At 42.2% G+C, this 19,165-nt stretch overlaps 1 protein-coding gene across 1 annotated transcript in view; it reads right to left on the bottom strand.

Moving 5' to 3' along the window:
- Positions 1-12,592, bottom strand: part of RAB2A (RAB2A, member RAS oncogene family) — a 42,613-nt gene extending 30,021 nt beyond the window's left edge. Inside the window, exons 1-2 of the mRNA XM_059466896.1 lie at positions 12,302-12,592; positions 197-268 (exon numbers count right to left, since the gene is read on the bottom strand). Coding sequence (XP_059322879.1) covers positions 197-268; positions 12,302-12,347 — 118 coding nt within the window. The 5' untranslated portion in view covers positions 12,348-12,592. The remainder of the gene's footprint in view (positions 1-196; positions 269-12,301) is intronic.
- Positions 12,593-19,165: the final 6,573 nt, after the last annotated feature.

Genomic DNA, 19,165 nt, shown 5'->3' with positions numbered 1-19,165 from the left:
TGTTTCAGATTTCACCCTCCCAACAGAAAACCCCAAGCTGACTTTATGAGCTAAAAAATACTCATTAGCTAGAGATTCACTGCCACCTTAATACAGCACAAATCCTGCACTTCTGCAGCACAACAAACTCATAAATGCATGCTGAGGTACCCCAACCACTTAACTTCTAATAATGGGCAGCACAAAAAGGACCTACCAATAGTGAGATCGTGGACTGGTTGAAACCGCTTGTCTGTGAACTGTAACAATAAACATGATTTCCCAACACCTAAAAGAAAGAAAAGAAATAAGTGTTAAACAAATTTTTAAAGACGTCTGTAAAGAACCAATAGAAATTAATTCAAGGAAGTATTACACATTGCTTAAAATTAATTACTGGAACTGAAGGTATTAGAACTCATACTTTGAAGTGTACGAAACTTTTTAATTACAACTTTAAAAGTTCTAGAAACATTATAGTCAAAGCAGATCTTTTCAAAAATTGAACAAAAATTAATTATTCTTTTGAGAAAGTAGTTCTGCTTTAAAATTAAGTGGAAAACAAGTTTTCGCACAGACCTTCAAAGTACCATTTTATATCCTCTCTCCTCAACAACTACAGGGCTTGCTACTCCTCACAACCCTTTATCTGCTTCTCCTGCAGTACTTTCAGCTTTTTTCCAAGCTAACTATTTCCTCAATAGCATCAGTCTCCCATCTATCTCTGTATCTATCCACTGAGGTAACCACAGCATGTCTGTGGCTGCTCACAGCCACTATATGCTGCTACCCACTGGTTCCCCCCCAGGCAAAAAGCATTCCAGGAAGAGTCAGACAGGTAACACAAACACCGACCTCCTCAGACAACTCGTGTCAGAAATCATCATAACTATTTCCCATTACACGGACACTGGTCAGCAAATGGGCAAGTTCTTCTGTATGTGAAAGCACAGAAAAGTAGAAGTTAATGCAGTCAGCAAGAGTACTCAAACTACCTAGGTTTGTAAATATACTACTTTTTACAGTTATTTTTTCCTTCTTTTACTTGGAGGGGTTATTCTTCCTGGTCTGTGCAGTCAAACTTCATCTTTTCAGCCCTTAAAATTTGACAGCAATATATTTGGTTTAAACTCTGAGCTACTATCACATAACATACTATACTGTAGCATCCAAGTTCCTGCTGTACTTTGTTTTATCTGTCCAGCAAGATAAAGCTATTCTAGCCACATACTAGAGGTCAGCAACAACTCATCATAAGAGACATATCTAGTAATAAAAGATAGCAAAACAAAGAGATAAGGAAAAGAGCCACACTACTGACAAAAGATACACATACCAGAAGTTTGCATATAGTGACACTGGCCTTTCTAGTACCAAATTCAGCAAAGTTTTTTAGCATGGTTTAATAAGGAAACAAAGCCTACAGAAATATAATCACCACATATTTTAGTTTGGACTTTAATTCTAAGACCAGTAGCCAGTTTCAACCAAATCTAACAGAAACAGGAAACCTGCATTTAGTTTTGTCACAAAATGAGTTGTGGCCAACTGATGGCACTCAGATTAATATCCCAAACAAGGCAGCAATTCCAACAGCCTAAGCCAGTTGCTAGTGCTGCTGTCTCTACTCTGTCCTACAGTATGCACCAGTCCATTTCTCCACAAAGCTTAGATGAGTTCTAAGGCAATTTCAGCCATCTGCTGGGCTAGCATGCTAATCTGACAAGAGGAGTGACAAAGCAAACAGAAATGGCTTAATGCAGGGTCAGACAAGCCTAAGAGTTAGTTCAAATGAGGGAAAAGAAATGCAGCAGCCAGCAGATCAATAACAGAGTGGCATGGAGCTGTAGTCCAAGGCAAAATTTGCAGCATCTGCCTTACTAGATTTATTTTCTTTAGCTTTCTGGCTTATGATGGCAAGCTGTCAGAACAAAAGCAGCTTTGAAGCGGGTATAGATTCTGTCTGTAAAAAATTAGTTAACATAAGAGAAGTTGAGGAGGAGTGGGGGAAAACTGCAGGGAAAAAAGAAACAGAAAGGCAGAATATGGGAGCTGTAGGGACAGAACACAAAACTGCACAAAATTTTAAAATATTAATAATTCTACTCAGAGAACAGCTCTTGTCACAGCTGGTGAGCGAGCCTAGCAGGGGAGGGACTACACCAGATTTGCTGTTTGCAAACAGAGATGGGCTGGTGGGAGATGTGGTGGCTGGAGGTCATCTGGAGCACAGTGATTGAGAAATTACAGAATTTTCAATATTGGGTGAAACAAGGAGGAGCATCAATACAACTTCCACACTGCACTTTCAGATTCTGGCCTATTCAAGAGACTTATTCAGAGAGTTCCTTGGGAAGCAGCCTTTAAAAAGAAAGGAGTCCAGGAAAGACAGGCATGCTTCAAAACAGAAGTCTTGAAGGCACAGGAACAGACTGTCCCTATGTGCTGAAAGATGAGCCAACAAGGAAAATGACCAGCCTGGATGAGTAAAGAGCTCTTGAAGGAACTAAGGAAAAAAACCAGGATGTATCACTTTTGGAAGGAGGGTCAGGTATCTCTGGAAATGCTTAAGGGAATTGCTAGGTCATGTAGGAAAAAAATTAGAGAGGCAAAAGTCCAGATAGACCTCAATGTGGCCACTTCTCTAAAGGACAATAAAAAATATTTTTATGAATACACTAATGGCAAAAGGAATGGCAAGGACAACCTCTATTCTCTACCAGATGTGAGAGGGAATTTAGTAACTAAAGATGAGGAAGAGTGCTTAACACTTTCTTTGCCTCAGCTTTCAACAGAAAGACAGGCTGTCCTCAGGACAACTGTCCTCCTGGGCTGGTAGATGGTGTCAGGGAGCAGAAGAGCCCCTCTGTTATCCAGAATGAAGCAGTCAAAGACGTGCTGAGCCACTAAGACGCTCACAGATCTATGGGAGCAGATGGGATCCATCTGGTGATGAGGAAGCTGGCACATGAGCTTGTGAAGGTGCTGTCATTTACCATCAGTCCTAGCTCAGCTGGGAAGTCCTAGATGACTGCAAGCTGGCCAGTGTGATGCCCATCCACAGGAAGGGCTGGAAAGGAGGATCTAGGAAACTACAGGCCAGTCAGTCTGATCTCAGTGCCCAGAGAGATTATGGAACAGATCATCTTGAGTGCCACACAGCACCTACAGGATGGCCAGGGGATCAGACCCAACCAGCATGGATTTAGGAGGGGCAAGTTGTGCTTCATCAACTTGATCTCCTTCTATGACCAGGTGACCCACCTGGTGGATCTGGGAAAGGCTGTAGATGTTGTCCACCTGGACTTCAGCAAGGCCTCTGACACTGTATCCCACAGCACCCTCCTAGAAAATCTGGTAGGATACAGCTTTGACAGATGCTCTCTTCACTGGGTGAACCACTGGGCTGGATGGGCCCAGAGAGTGGTGGTGAACAGTGCTGTGGCCAGTCATCAGTGGTGTCCCCAGAGATCAGTGTGGAGCCAGTCCTGTTAATATCTTCACTGATGACATGGATGAGGGGATGAGTCCACCATCAGTAAATCTGCAGATGACACTAGGCTGGGAGCATATGCCAATCTGTTGGAGGGTAGGAGGGCTCTGCAAAGGGACATGGGATGGTTGGATGGATGGGCAGAGTCCAATAAAATGAAGATTAACAAGTCCAAGTGCATTTTGGCCACAATAACCCCCTGCAACATTACAGGCTGGGGACAGTGTGGCTGGACAGTGCCCAGGCAGAAAGGGACCTGGGGTGCTGGTCAAGAGCTGACTGAACATGAGCCAGCAGTGTGCCCTGGGGGCCAAGAAGGCCAAGGGCATCCTGGCCTGCATCAGGAACAGTGTGCCCAGCAGGAGCAGGGAGGTCATTCTGCCCCTGTACTCGGCACAGGCGAGGCCACACCTTGAGTGCTGTGTCCAGTTCTGGCCCCTCAGTTTGGGAAGGACCTTGAGAGGCTTGAGCACATCCAGAGGAGGCAACGAGGTGAGGGGCTGGGAACACAAACCCTGTGAGGAACGACTGAGGGAGCTGGGGGTGTTTAGCCTGGAAATAGGAGAGACCTTATCACTCTCTACAACTCCCTGAAAGGTGATTGTAGTCAGGTGGGGGTTGGTATCTTTCTCCAGGCAACCACTGGCAGAATAAGAGGACACAGTCTTAAGCTGCATCAGGGGAAGTTTAGGTTAGACATCTGAAAAAAAATTCTTCACTGATTGATTGGGCAATGGAACTGTCTGCCCAGGGAGGTGGTGGAGTCACAATCCCAGGATGCGCTGAAAAAAAGACTGGATGCAGGACTCAGTGCCATGGTTTAGTTGATGAGGAGGTGTTAGGTTAGGTCATAGGCTGGACTTAATGATCTCAAAGGTCTTTTCTACCCTAGCTGATTCTGTAAACACTGTTCTTATAAACAGATAACTTTTGTATCACCAGTTAAATAAAACTGCCCCACTGGAGAACATAATCACTGCCTCACTTAAAAAAAAACCTGCAAGTCACACCAGAGATAGCTTTTGCCATTAACCTTGCAAAGCGATTTCAGTTTCAATGGATAAAACCTTAAACCAATCCAGTATTCCTGCACAAATCTTACAAATGTTGGAACATTTCAACATTTCAAAATCTAATGAACAAAATGACATTTGATTAGGTATTCCAGCACTAGTTCTCAAGTGGCAATCTGATATTTCTTCTCCTTCTAAGGCTGGTGACCAAGTCAGTTGAATTGAGCCTACAAACACCAGCCTCAGCAGAGTGAAGACGACAGACAAGCCCAGCCCCTTTGATGCAGGCTCGGTCTCAGACTGGCACAAGATGACTGCACTTCCAGTCACTCCTCCATAGCAGTCCTTTTAGGAGCAGACTGCAGGCTGATGGGCTCACACAGAGAAAGCAAAGAAATAACTAGTTTCTCTTTAATGCCATTCTTGCTGGTTCAGAACCTTCCAACAAAAAACCCCATCTCAAAGTTGACTGCTGTTGACCGAATTAGAGGTTTCATTTTAATTTTATGGTTTTCAGATACTGCATGTTCGTATCACAAAAGTTCTTATGAAAACAGTTTGCAGTCCAAATCACTTCCAGGGCTTGAGCTAACTCCCCTATCATAGACAGGAGCACGTATCACAAACAGGAGCTGTATATGAATGCCTGAGTAGTTTACCACCTTGTGACACAAACAGATGCAGCAAAGATCAGTTAACGGCTGCAGGCAGCTAATTCTGTGGCATGCAGGTGGTTTAAAGTAACTACACCAGTTAACTCTAAGAACAGAGTGGCTGCTTACCAGGTATCTTGTTCACTTAGCACGGTAAATATTACACCTGAAATGAGGCAGACACTGTGAGAAGTAGATGAGAACATCTTGATGACAGTCAATTGCAGAATGCAAAAGGGATAGATTCAGTTATTTATTAACCCATTCTCCATTTTACTGCCACAATTATTTTAATATAGCTTCAGATAAATCACCCCAGGAAAAAAAATCCAGTGTTTTCATATGAGAGAGCTTGGATACCCTTCAACAACCACAGCAAACAAAAGCTCTTTCTTAAGAACAAATGAAAACAATGGATTATGTGCTCAGAAGGAAGGCAGCTTGCTTCTTTGCAAGTGCCTGTTTTAGGATCCCTTCATTGCTTCCTAGCACTCAAACAATGATGGGAGTAGAACTTGTGCTACAGCAATTTTACCCTCCAGCTTTAAATTCTGATCCAGCAGACTGAGTTGATTCTCTAAATTCCTCTACCTCCCTTAACAGCTTCCTCTTAATCTGGGTGCAACTCTGCAGTCAGTTTCCTTAGACAAGGCATTGCCAGAAGTTTGTTGCTGTCCACTCAGGCCCAGCTTCAACACAGCCCTTCTTTATATACTTGTGTTTATTTCAGGGCTCAGCAGTAAAGCTACCCTTCTCACTCATATGCAACAAGCTACACCAAGAAATGAATCCTGGACAGTACTACACTCTTCCAAAACACCAGTATGTGCATGAGACTAGGGCTACATCAAAAGGGAATGGTTCTTCTTTTCAGTAACAGGCTGCACTCATAGCACTTAAAAAAAAAAAAAAAAAAACAACAACAAAAAACCAGCTCTGGAACCACAGCACAGGTGATGGTACAGCTGAGCAAGTTTTTGGCTAAGACAGCTGATTTGCTTCCTTCTCCCTTTCTTGATTCCCTGTGAATAGGGCAAAGAAAGTTCAGTTACTGGCTGCAGAGTCAGGTGTGTACTACTGAATATGAGGAGAACTTGCAGGCTTTTCTTACCTGTAGACAAAACTCTTCAGTGTTCCCTCCACTGATGTTTGCCTTGAAAACCTGACCTGGTTCAAAACTAATAATGTGTCAAAAAAGAGGGTAGGGGGAGGTTGAGTTTCCTTACTTGCTCACCTAAGCATCAGTATAGCCCCAGAAAGGTGACAGAGGAAAAGAACTGCAGTAATAGTCCTCTCAACCATGGAATAAAAACTGAATGCTAAAAAAAATCTCCTATGTCAATCTGCCTGCTGTCTCTGGTGAGCAGACACACTCCTTCCCACACACCTCCACCTCCTTACCCAAAAGGGCTCTTGCATTCTTTTAAGTGTACCTACTATTTGTTTAGTTTTGTTTTTCAAATCATCTTCATGAGCTGAGCTGGCCTTTGAAGGATCACACAAGCAGCGATGCTGAGAGCTAAGAGGCAGCAGAGCTCATAGTTGAGACAAGAAGTGGTAACAAGGTCTGCTCATTTTGGCAGCAGATAAACCCTGGATTAATTCAACAGTCTCACAGAACTGTTTTTCTTGTACTTGATGGTGATCAATCAGTCCACCACACACGGAGATGAAGACCTTCTTCCCTTTGATATCTTGCTCTCACTAATCTTCCTAGATCCAGTTTCCTTCCTTGAAAGTACTCCAGACTGTGGAAAGCACAACCACAAGACCAAATCACATGGTTCAGGCACTAAGTGAAAAGCTAACCTAAAAAGAAGGTAGTTTTCTACTGCATTAGTGGGTGGATCCAGATCATGGCAGACTATCACAGTCACCACAAGGTAAGGGGAGCAAGAACTCCTTCTTTCACATGTAACCAACTGTGTCAGCTTGGCTGTCCATGAAACCAGTGCCACAAAAACAACCAAGCTGAAACAAGCTTCTTGCTTTCTTACCTTCCTTCAGAAAAACAGACAAAAATAAATCTTAAAAATAGGGTAACACAGCTTCAAATAATGGGCAAGATTATATATATTATTATTACATATAATATATAAAAATAGATTATTATCTAGATTATACATATAGGAACCCAGATTTTAAAACTAACTTTGATTTTAACCAGGTAATCACACATTACAAATGTCACAAGATATATACCTTTAACCTGGTTTATGAGATACTTTTAGTTCTTTCCAGTAGTCTGCAGAGCTTCCAGATGTTTCATAAGCCCTTTTCTTATCACAGGCTACCATTCATTCCCTCTCTCCTCCCTTTTTAACCACAGCAGCTTTATCAAACTCTGGAAAGTGCAGTATTATCTTTTCATGGGCCTAGGCATAGTAAGACATGAACCTAAAGCAAGGATTTTTCTTAATCTCATCTCAGTCAGTTATGTTTTAGTCAGAACTCTACCATCAAGTGGGAAAGCTTTATTTACATTTATTGGAAGGACAAATGAAAACATTCCGAACTGTCACATACGGAGCAAAGGGAGCTCACGTACAAATGTAAGCATGGACAAGAACAGAAGAAAAACAACCTCTAAAATCCTTCATGCTGCCTATGTAATTTCAGGAAAAGTAATAAAAATGGCTCTTTTACAGCTGATTTAGTGTCAACACTTCAACATTTTCAATAGCATATTCAAAGCCAATGATGTAAATTTTTCCTTTCTACTAACAATTAGCACAGGCATACAAAGTTAAAGGAGCTGTTCAGCTTTACCATATTGCAGTTTGTATGGCACTGCTCCACTGCTAACTATATGTTTTAAAGGTAAGTAAAAATGATTTCCAAATAAAATTAAGCTACATGTGAGTCTATAAAAAAACTTCATTTTCTGCATGAAAATGAAGTTAGAAACTGCCAGCCGTTCATAATAACATGGTTTTAGATGAAATTGGAGGTGGGGTTGGGTTAGATGTTTTTGAGTGGCAAGGTGTCTGGGGTTTCTTTTAAAAAAATAAGTATTAAGAATTAGTACAAGTGTGCACACAGCCACTTGTTTCAGCAGCCTCATGAAACCTTTTGTATAGACATAGTTTGTTAATTCTAGTTAACTTCTAAGAGGCTAAGAGGATGTTCTTATACAATACCTAATATCTGCTCTTTTGGGATTAAAGCATAATTGAAAGGGTCTCAAAGCAAGATGTAAGTAGTACAGATCAGTCCTCTGGTTTTCAGCACAAACAAGTTCATGAGCTATTGCAGGATATTAACATCAGATCTGGTGAGATGAAAACCAGTTTAGCCAAGAAGTACTACTACATACTTAGATAAAATAAGGGCAAAAGACTCTAATCATACACATAACTAGCTACTAACAACTGTTGTTCCAGAGCAAAGACATTAGAAGTATTTCACAAAGAGGATTGAAAAAGAAAGTAAATTCGATTGCTTAATTTCAACATTTGAAAGTCTCCTAGACAAGTGAAATGGCTGACTAGACAGCTTACTTTACTCTAGAAAGTGAGAATTAGATCACCAAGCAAGTCTATTTTCTTTCATCATCACCTTCTAATAGGAGTAACTTAGAGACACTCTTGGTCTAAGAGCAGCAACTGCCTGCTGAAATTGAAAGGTGAGTGAAAGTCCATTATGCAAAAAGCTCAGAGTTGCTGCAGTAACAGATTTAAGAAAGCAGGTGGACTTGCTCATGGAAAATGCAGCAACACTGATCGTAAAAAGACACTGAGATAGGCTGCAACTGACGAGTTATGCTGGTGGCAAGAAATGTGACCATTTCAAAACTAGTACTTGAGGTATCCTAAAGTTCAGGAGCATTCTCTGCTGGAATCTAGCAAACACACTGTAATATAAGAAAATTATGATTAATGTGTATTACTCTGAAAAAATATTCCAGCTGTCATCTTCACAGAAATCTTGTTATCATTCCCAGTTCATTACCAGCATGTACATGGGACACTGCTGCTAACAAACATATAAGTAAAGATTTTACCATTACATAGAAAAAAAAAAACGACAGACTTTCAGCCACCAACTGCACAAACAGACAATTCTCATAGGCCAACAGGATTTATCCTAGCTCAGATCAAAGATCATCTCAACTTCAACTGGTGGCCAAAGGTGGATGTATAGGGAAGAGTGGATGAAGACATCAATCAAAATCAAAGACCATCAACCATAAAGGCAAAGATCTCAGAGGTACAGCCCTATACAGCATGCACCACTCATGCTTCTAAATTCATTTGCAAACTCCTACAATGCTTTGGAAATAGCCAAATCAGAGGATTTTTCCTGGTAAACTCTCACAGTACTCAGTATTACACAGTACTTGTATTTTTCTCTTCAAACTCCATAGCTCCGGCCCCACTGCTACAATGTAAAAACACAGATTTATGTCCATGTTTTTTAGCACCTGGAATACAACTATGCCATTTCAGGTCTCTCCCATAACAGAAAACTAACTAGATCCTAAACCAGTTCCAATTATACAGAATGCCATTTTTATATATTAAAAAACTCAGTTAAGAACCAGACTAGGAGCAATTCCATGTTCATAAAGCTACCATGCTGAAGTACCAGAGAAAGAAAAGAAGTCAGTGAATGACAATGACCAATGAAACAGGGAACGCTAAGGGACAAGAACTGTTGAGCACAAGGTAGTCTTGCACAGTCAGTTTCTGTGGCTGTCATTTTAAGAGACTGAGATCATCCTGAATTCCTGTGTTTAAGCAAATGAAAGCATGTGGAATCACAATTCAGAGAAGGCACACGGGTGTCTTGTGTAACTCCAGGGGGATTTCGTTGGTTTGCTTATGGATGGCACAACCTACTTTGTTTTTCAGTGCTGAAAGAGGAGCTAAATGTTAACATCAGTCCTCAGCTGAGTCTCTTAGTTTTCTCCTACAGTTTGTTTACAACTAACTGCTGAGTCACCAGGCAGCTGAGGCATTTCCAAAGACTCTAAATCAAATACCAGAAGCAAATTTCTTGATTGCTATTAAATCTACATGGTCTGCAAGGCCATATCTTCTCTGGCTGGCACACTGTGGGAATCCACCATGGGAACTGAAGAGGACAGTCACCATCCACTCTTAATTTTCACTGTCAGAAGTTTGAGTTCAATGGCCTTCATCTGAGGAAGAGCAGTAATACCCAGACTGCCACCACCATCTTGGCAACTGTGCACAACATAAATTGGCTCTTCAGTACTTACTCTATTGGAATACTTAAAAGGCTCACAGGAGATCTAAATAAAAGCAAAACCAACTTACCACTACTGACATATTCAATTCACTTCAAAAATAATCATTGCAGTAGCTTTAATTAGCTTCCTGTAGCAACTCAAGAATACAAGCCACAAGAATTAAAAAAAAACAAAAAACTAACCAAAAAGCCAACAACGAAACTGTGAGCTGTTTTCCTCTCTGTGTTTCCTGTCTCTTACTCTTCTGATATTTGGCCCTTAAGCAGCTGCAACAACTTCAGAAATGACACATCCATTCTGTATTTCACATTTCAAGCAACTCAAATTCAAGAGTGCAGTACAGACCATTACACTAAGGATATTTCTTTGTAAAAATTTAATCAGTATACAATCAATATACCAAAGCAACTGTAAGCTGCTGTCTACCACTTTAGTGACTACAGTTTTTAGAGATGCACCAGAATTGGCTACCTGTTCTGAACTGTCATTCTGAACTGTGCTCTACCATCTTGCATCACCCCAGCCTGACAAACCTCTTCTTCCTTCTCCTGAATTTGCACAGGTAATATCCTGTTGTCCTGTCCTGGCTTGATGAACTGGCACTCAAGCGAACACTCTGCAAAATTTTCAGTTATCATCTACAGCCTAAGGCTTCCAACATGGCCATTACAGGTGTGATATATTTCTAACAATTCATCTGTATTACATCTGCTACTGCAGAATCCTAAAAAAGCTTTCAGAGTTTAAATGTACATTTAAAAAGCAGATCAAAGTCACATAGTAGTTGCACCCAGTGTACTTAACAACCTCATGTGTAATGCAACTACAACGTATAATTATACTCCACCAACAGATAATTTGGTTCATAGGTCTGAAGTATGAAGGCACCTTCAGAATAACACCTAAAAAACAGGTGTGTCATCAAACTTACTAGAGAAGGCATTTAGGCAGGTATGAGGAAAACAAGGAAAACACACAATACACAGGCACAACGGTCAACTAAGTTAGCTACCTTGTCCTGACAATAGTTTGATCAAAGTATGCTACTCCCATCCATACTAGGCCAAAGAAGCATAAAACATATTGGCAAAGGAGACTCAAGCAGCAATTCCTATCAGCATATGGCTCTGCATTTGTAAGCACTATTATTTGTCACACAGCAGCCAATAACAAATAGAATGGAGTAAGTTTTTGAGAAATGTTCAAGGCTAGGTTGGATGGGGCCTTGAGCAATGTGATCTAGTGGGAGCTGTTCCTGCCCATACTGGGGGGGAGGTTGTGAGTAGATCATCTTTAAGCCCCAGTCCAATCCCCTGATATTCTATGAGTCAATACGTTTTTAAAAAATGACATGAAACATGTGGAAAAGCAGTGGCGTGTGTACATACATACACATAAAAAAGAGGTCCCTATAAATTAGACTGGAAGAGCCAATGCTTTTAATTCTGCTTTGACAGCGTGTCTTCACACAATTTGTTACAGCAGCTCCAGCCGAGACTGGAAAGAGCATCCTTGCAGCCCGAGCTGAAGGTACCTCGCAGCAATGAGACAGAAACTCATCACAAAACTGCGGGGAGGAGTGCGGCCTCGCTACCACAAGGCTGCAAACCACGGGCACTACCCAGGTCTAGGTTTCGCTGTGACAGCGCCTTCTCCCTCTCGGCGGGCCCGCTCTGCCGCCGCAGCCGAGGCCGTGACACAGCCCGAGCTGCCCGCGGCCCGTCCGCCAGGCCCGGAGGCGGCTGCCAGCGGCCCAAAGCTGTCGGGAGACAAGGCCGAGGCCGCGGGCGGGGCCCGGCGCAGAGGCGGGGGGGAGACACCGCCTCTTCCTCGCGCGGAGCCACCACGTCGGCGGCACTGCCAACACTGCGGAAATGGGCGCGGGGAGCCGGGCCTTCCTCTCCGTGTCCGGCCCCGCTCCGTCGCGGCCCGGGCCGGGCTCACCCACCTGTGTCTCCGATGATGATGTACTTGAAGAGGTACGCGTAGGCCATGGCCGCTCCCGGGCTGCCGCTCCCGGGCTGTCCCGCTCTCGCTCCGGCGTGACGCGCGCGCTCGCCGCCCGGGCTCGCGCTGCGGAGAGGCGGAAACGGGTTAACGGCCCCCGGGCGGCGCCTCCGCCCGCTCGCTCCCTCCTACCTCCGCCCCCGCGCCGCCGCTGGCGGAGGGGCTCTGCTCGCCCGGTCCTGCTGTCCGCCCTCCCTCGCTCCCTCCCACCGCGGCCCCGCAGGCGCCGGGAAAGCCGGAACGCGGCGGCGGCGGCGAGAACAATAAACAGGCGCCGAGCGGCCCCCGGACCCTCCGGCGACGTCAGCGCCCGCCCCCTCACGCCGCCCCGCCTCCGACCCGGAAATGCTGAGGCGCTCCGCCGCCTCCCGCCGCACGCAGGGCGGAGCCTCGGCCCCCGCCCCGCGGGACTGAGGGCGGTGGCGGCGGCTCCGGGCCGGGGGCCTTTGGGGAGATGCCACCCCTGCGTGCCGAGCTCATCGGGCTGGGAAAGAACCCTGGGGTCCTAGAGCCCTACCCGTGACCAAACACCACCGTGTCAGCTAGACTGGCGCACTGAGTGCCACATCCAGTCTTTCTTTACCAGGGACCGTGACTTCCCCTCCTCCCTTGGTAGCCCATCCCAGTGTCTAAGCACCCTTTCTGTGAAAAAGTTCTTCCTAGTCTCCAACCTCAATTTCCCCTGGTACAGTTTGACACTGTGTCCTGTCATGCTGTCGCTGGTCGCCGGGAGAGGCAGCCGACCCTCCGCTGGTTGTAACCTCCTTTCAGGGAGTTGTAAGGACTGATGTCAGCCCTGAGCCTCTTTTTTGGCCAGGCTAAACCCCAGCTCCCTCAGCCGCTCCTCACGGGATTGATAATCCAGACTCGTAGCCCTTCCTTGGACCAGCTCCAGCACCTCAATGTCCTTCCTAAACTGAGAGGCCCAAAGCATAAACCCTCTGAGAATAGCCAGCAATGATCTGTTTGGTAGAAGTGTATCTTCATCACATGTGTTCTGACCTGAAAGGGTATTTTCCCTTTCTGTTTCTGTCTTTCCTCACTGAACTGAAAGCAATGAACCAGGGGAGTAACCAAAATTCACAGCTGGTGTTTAGGACTTTAATTTCTTAGAGCTCACATGGGATTGGTAAGCTGGAAGAGGCTTCAAGGTCTTCCATAGTCTCAGCTGCTTCATGAGGTGTCTGGTGTACCCTGACCTTTGGACATGGGCAGTCAAAGGCAGCCTGGCTCACGTATCACAGCCATGCTGAGGCTACACCAGATGCCAAAGGTAAATGTGGCAGGACGCTCCAGTCAGGTCATGCTGGTGATGCTTTGGGATTCCCTTCAGCTCGGCTCTTTGTGGGCTGGGGGTACTGTTCAAGAGCTATTGGCACATTTTTCATATAAACTGACATTTTACTCCTCTTCTGGCTCTCTGGTGGAATGGGAGTAAAAGGTGTCTGTCTTTTAACTTTATAGAGGATTTTATTTGTGGTCAACAGCTTGGACAACATTGATCTACATGGCTTCTAACAGGTGTGCATCCAACTTACTTGTAAAAATCTTCAATAAAGCTTATTGTGCCAAATCCTGTTGTCATATTTCATGACCTGAAACCCAAAATGAAGCTTTTTTTTAAGAAAACAAAAATCCTGTCTACTGTGGATGTGTAACGCCCCCCCCAACCCCACCCCAAACAACACTAGAAAGTGGAAGGAGCTCATTTATATACTCTAAACATATCTATCTTTTCCACATGAAAAATTCTGAGCACTTGTCAGATGTTTGCCTTCTATTTTTTTTCTCCTCTGTACTTCTGCTAATTTCACAACACTATTTATTAAGTGTAGAGCCCAAAGAGCAGTTCTCACGTGTCTCTAACCAGCCTCATCACCTCAAAACCAGCAAACGAGTATTTCCAGTCTTACCCCTCTCTGAATGTGTTTGTTTGTTTTTAATCAACAACATATGAATTCTTGATACTAGATCCCTATTCTAGACAGTTACTACTCAAAAGTATCCATACATTTGGTATTTCCCTATTAGCACTGTTGTTCCTCTTGCTGAATTTCAAGAATTTTGATTGTGGCCCCTCAGTTTAGCATAAATATTTGATTTTTTCTCTTTTCATATCATCTCTGCCATTTTGTTACCCAGGCTGTTCATGACAATATTGAATAGGTCTTGCATGGACACGACAGGACATTGAGAAGTGGCATGTAAAATTTTGTCCTAGTTTAAAAACCCTCTCCACACTGAAAAGAGCCATTTCTCTATTATTTTATTTGCAACTAGTTTTGATGTACATTTTTGTTAATAAACAATTCCTAGCCAGAATGAGTTTTCTCAGAGTAGCAGATTTTTGCCTTGCTTCCTATGAAAGTTAGGCTACTGTTTGCACATATTCCTGTGTGTCTCTGTTTCCTGCCCTAATAATGATCATGAAATCTGGCATCTGGATGGAGCAGGGTACCTCAACTGAAGGAAAGGCTGCAGTTGGGATCAGCTGTCAAACCCAATCAAGAATTCACAATAAAACAAGTCTTCTCAAGTGCTCCCTCAGCAGCTAAGCCCTTCAGCTGGCATTCTGACCCCATGCTGTTGGCATGGGTTTGTGTGACCTCAACCCCTGGAGACAAAGCTGTAGGAGATCAGGCCATAAGCAGATAAGATCTCATCCAGTATAAGTAAAGGTTGCTCTGCTAGGGATGGGGTAGCTCTGCTCCTCCTAATCTGCTTGTGGACCCTCCCTTGTTCTAGCGCTGTCAGAGTCATCTCTGAATAGAAGTGGCTAAGCTTTAATTTTTTTTATATTAGCTTTCAGGCAAAATCATCCTGGATCCCACAGCCACACCAACAAACTAAATAACCTCATCAGTTGGATCCCATCTCTGTCCATGCATCCTCACTGCTCCCAAAGGGCCATGTTGTTGTGAAGGCTAAAGCTCACTCTGTGAGGTCAGTCATGCAGACAGGTATCAACTCTCAAGGTAGGCTCTCTCCTGTAGCTGCCTCCCCTGTGACTGGCAGGATGAGGTAGAACTGTGTGGGCTTTCGTGTCCTTCACCTTTCCTTCAGAGCTCTGTTTTTGTTCATCACATGCTCCAAGTCTCCATTAGTACTACTGGGGATTCCTACATGACTGAGCCACGAAAGGTATTACTCTGAAGGTTGGTCAAGTCTTGACACTCTGTCCTCAACATCCCAGGGTGTTAAGTTTCAAGTGTGTTTGATGGTGACAGACTTTTTAATAGGACTGTAGTGATAGGATAAGGGGTTTTAAATTAAGAGAAGGAAGATTTAGACTGGCTATGTGGGAAATTTTTTTTAGTGTGAGATTGGTGAAACACTGGAAAAGATCACCCACAGAGGTGATAGAAGTCCCATCCCTAGCTGCAAACCAATTAGGTTGAAGATGTCCCTGCTTATTGCAGGGAGGTTTGGGCTCAATGGTCCTTATAGGTTCTTTCCAACCCAAACTATTTTATCTTCGTATGAGTACATGATTCTGTTTACCTCACTGATGGGATTTGGTCTCATAGTTCCCAAATTATCTGGTCTGCTAGGCTTCTAGACAAGCCAAATTGGCCTGATGTGATTGAATGAGATCTGGTAAGAAAAGGGAATTCTATTTTGCTGATGGGGGAAAAGTACAGAGAGTGCAGAATGAGATGGAAGGTGACTGACATCAGGGCTGAGCTGTCTGAGAGCCGACAGGCGGGCGCAGTTCAGAGGGAAGGCAGCCCTACCTGTTTGTGCTTTGGCAGCCTGGTGAGCCAGGCAGTAACCAGCTTGTAGGTGACTCACATGGCAGGGCAGTGCCCCACTGACTCCTGTGGCTGCTCAGCTTGGCCAACACCTGCACTGTGGACAGATAACCAGGCCTCTGCTGGTTAGCCAGGCAGCCAAGCTGCTCTGGGGAGTGCCTCAGTCATTTGTGATGGTTAGGGTCACTGATGATCACTGATGATCATTGCATCAGTGTTTGGCATAGTTTTTGAATCAGTGTTTGGGATAGTTATTTAACCAGTGTTTGGCGGAGGCATGCAAGGATAATATGCAAGAATTTGTGGCTTTTGCTATCCCATTTGCTGCTGGAGAAGAGACTGTTCCTAACTTATTGAATATTATCCACTGTTCTACAAATCTGAGATGCCTCCAACTAGAGATTAATGCAAAATTGATTTTCTCCAAGTTATGTGTACCATATATCATGTTAAGTACTAATAAGAGGCACGCAAATAGTTACTAAAATAATTTTCACTTTTTTCATTTTCATTTTTTTACTTCTCACCTGCTAAATTTACCTTTTCCACAGAAATTAATATCTTCTTTTGTTAAGCACTAATAGTTTGATAGAAGGCTACCATGTAGTCAGACTCACTTATTAAAAAAAATATTAGCCAGTTGATATAAAAGAAGCATTGGTAATTCCATATTGAAGAATTGCAGAGAATTGTTTTTCTTTAGTTTCTTTTTTTTAATTAATGTTGTCATGACTGCTTATCTGTAATGATTTTACATCACATGATGAAATATTTCACTATGATGACTATGTCAGGATTATATTCAGGCAAATATGGGAAGGTTTCTGGATACACTTTGGAAAACTATAACTTGCTGTTTATTCTGTGTCACTCAGTTTTTTCCTGAATTTTCCACTTAGCAAACTCACTTGGGGTTTACAGAAAGACCAGAGGCTTTGCAGGATCCTTACCACAAAAAATATGATTTAAGGAAGAGGCTTGGAGTCATCCAAAGCTCGACATACTCTCCAGAGTAAAGCATTAGACTGGATTTTTTCAACAGAAATTAAAACACAAAAGCAGAACTCGGTCATAACATTTGAATACCAGCATTTTAAATATATTTTTACAGTAGTATCATTTAACTGTTAGAAGTATATCTCGACCCACACTTCAGTCTAGCTTAAAAATTTTAAATCATTCAGTTGTACAGTTAAATTTTCTATACAGATGCTGAGTAGGAAATGTTATTTTCTGTGCCTGTCATTTAACTTGTCTGCATGTACTTCTTCTGGACATTAAGTGTATGCTATAATTTTTCTTATTTGTGAATAAAGATTAGATTTGTATTATCCTTAACAAACAAGGCAATATACAGTACATTTTATTTATTATAAATATTGAGAATGTGACCCCACTTCATATAGAAATAAATATAAAGAGCAGATCCTGCAAGAAGACAAGTATAGTTAAATCTCAATGAAGATCTGCCTTTGTAAAGATAATTTTTAAATACATGTTAAGCCTGTAAAGGTGAACTGGAGACAGCTTCTGAGTTGAGTAGGTAGAAATCCATGTCTATGAGTGATGTGTGGCTTGGGTTTTGCAGGTCCTAGATCAGGCAGCTTTGCCTGAAATTTCAGCTAACAGCTGGATATTTGTACACAGTTTACATTGGTACTTTTGATCTGGTGGAAAAAGAGGTTTGTAAATTAGTTTTTTTTTTAAAAACCATTCCTTTACAATAGTATAGTGTTTAACTAACAGCTTAAATTAAATTCTCTTGACTAAACACATTTGTCAGTCACATTTGTCCAGTCACTGTAATTATTGAATGCTTTGTTACAGTTCAATTACATTGATAAGTAATTTTTGGAAGTGAAAAATTCAGTTCCAATAGCATTTTTTTTGCTTTCAAAATATAATCTTGAGACTAAAGGCAGTGTAACAAAAAGTAAAGTATAGTTCTAGAGTTCCCAACTGTATTTATATATTAGGTTCTTGCTCCCCTGGAAATATTTGCATGACCTATGCTTTATCCCTGTTTATTTGTTTATGGCCTTTGCCACTGTTATCATTTCACCCTGTTTTTCCTTGCAAATAAACTTATTTTTCACTGCCTTGATGTAATAATAAACAGCTTGATAAGAAACAATGTGATAAATTTTAATACACTTTTCCCCATAAAAACAGGGAAAACAAGAGGATCCTTGAAATAACCTTGAAATGCCTAAAAAACTAACTGAAAAGATATGTTGATTTTTTTAACAATTATTCTCAGGAGCCTTAGAAAATATGTGCTTGTGTAACAAGATTCACAAAAGCATGGAGGAGTAGTGCTAAACGATGTCAGAGATCCATGCAGAAGCCTGCTTAAACTGCCATCATGGTAAATTTTCAGTATTTTTTTACTTTAGAGACAGTTTTTTTCTTTGTTTTTTTTAGATGTTTTTTAAAAGTTGTTTTGGCAATGCTTTCAGAAAAAGAAAGTGGAAGCTAAAGTTCCCACATAGGCTCACAGAAGTGAAAACAATCATGAAGACTTCCTGTTTACTGACAGCAGGAAGTGAAAAAAACTTTGGGGAAACTGGTTTGCTTGAAAAGGAATAGGAGCAGGCAAGCTTGGTAAAACTTTTCTAGTCAGGTATATTTAATGGTTAAAAATAAAATTTTAAATTTCTTTTCTTCTTCTCTTCTACCTGTATTGAAAAAAAGTAATGACTTTTTTTCTTTTCCCTACACCCCTATTGATGTTTCTTGATGGCTGTAGAAAGTATGGAACTGTCTAACACTCTGGAAGTCAGCAGAGTTGATAAAGGATCTGAGTTGAGGATATATTAGGGACATTCGTGTCACAGAAATGATCTTTTTCCAACAAGATATTAGCAGATAACCTACTCTACATTTTTTTCTAAAAGGTGTAATAGAAATTTCTGCTCATTCTAACAAAACTCTTTGTATATAAACCATATTTAAAATTATGTTAAAGGCTTTAAGTTTCTATTGAAACTGCTTAAAATTTAACAAAACAAGCTAGCATGAAACTAGAGTTATTTCTCTTTTAGGTACTTCTT

The sequence above is a fragment of the Ammospiza nelsoni genome, chromosome 1 (genome assembly GCF_027579445.1).
Source record: "Ammospiza nelsoni isolate bAmmNel1 chromosome 1, bAmmNel1.pri, whole genome shotgun sequence".
NCBI lineage: Eukaryota > Metazoa > Chordata > Aves > Passeriformes > Passerellidae > Ammospiza > Ammospiza nelsoni.
Note: the sequence above shows the minus strand (reverse complement) of the source record. Positions and strands in the feature narration are given on the sequence as shown.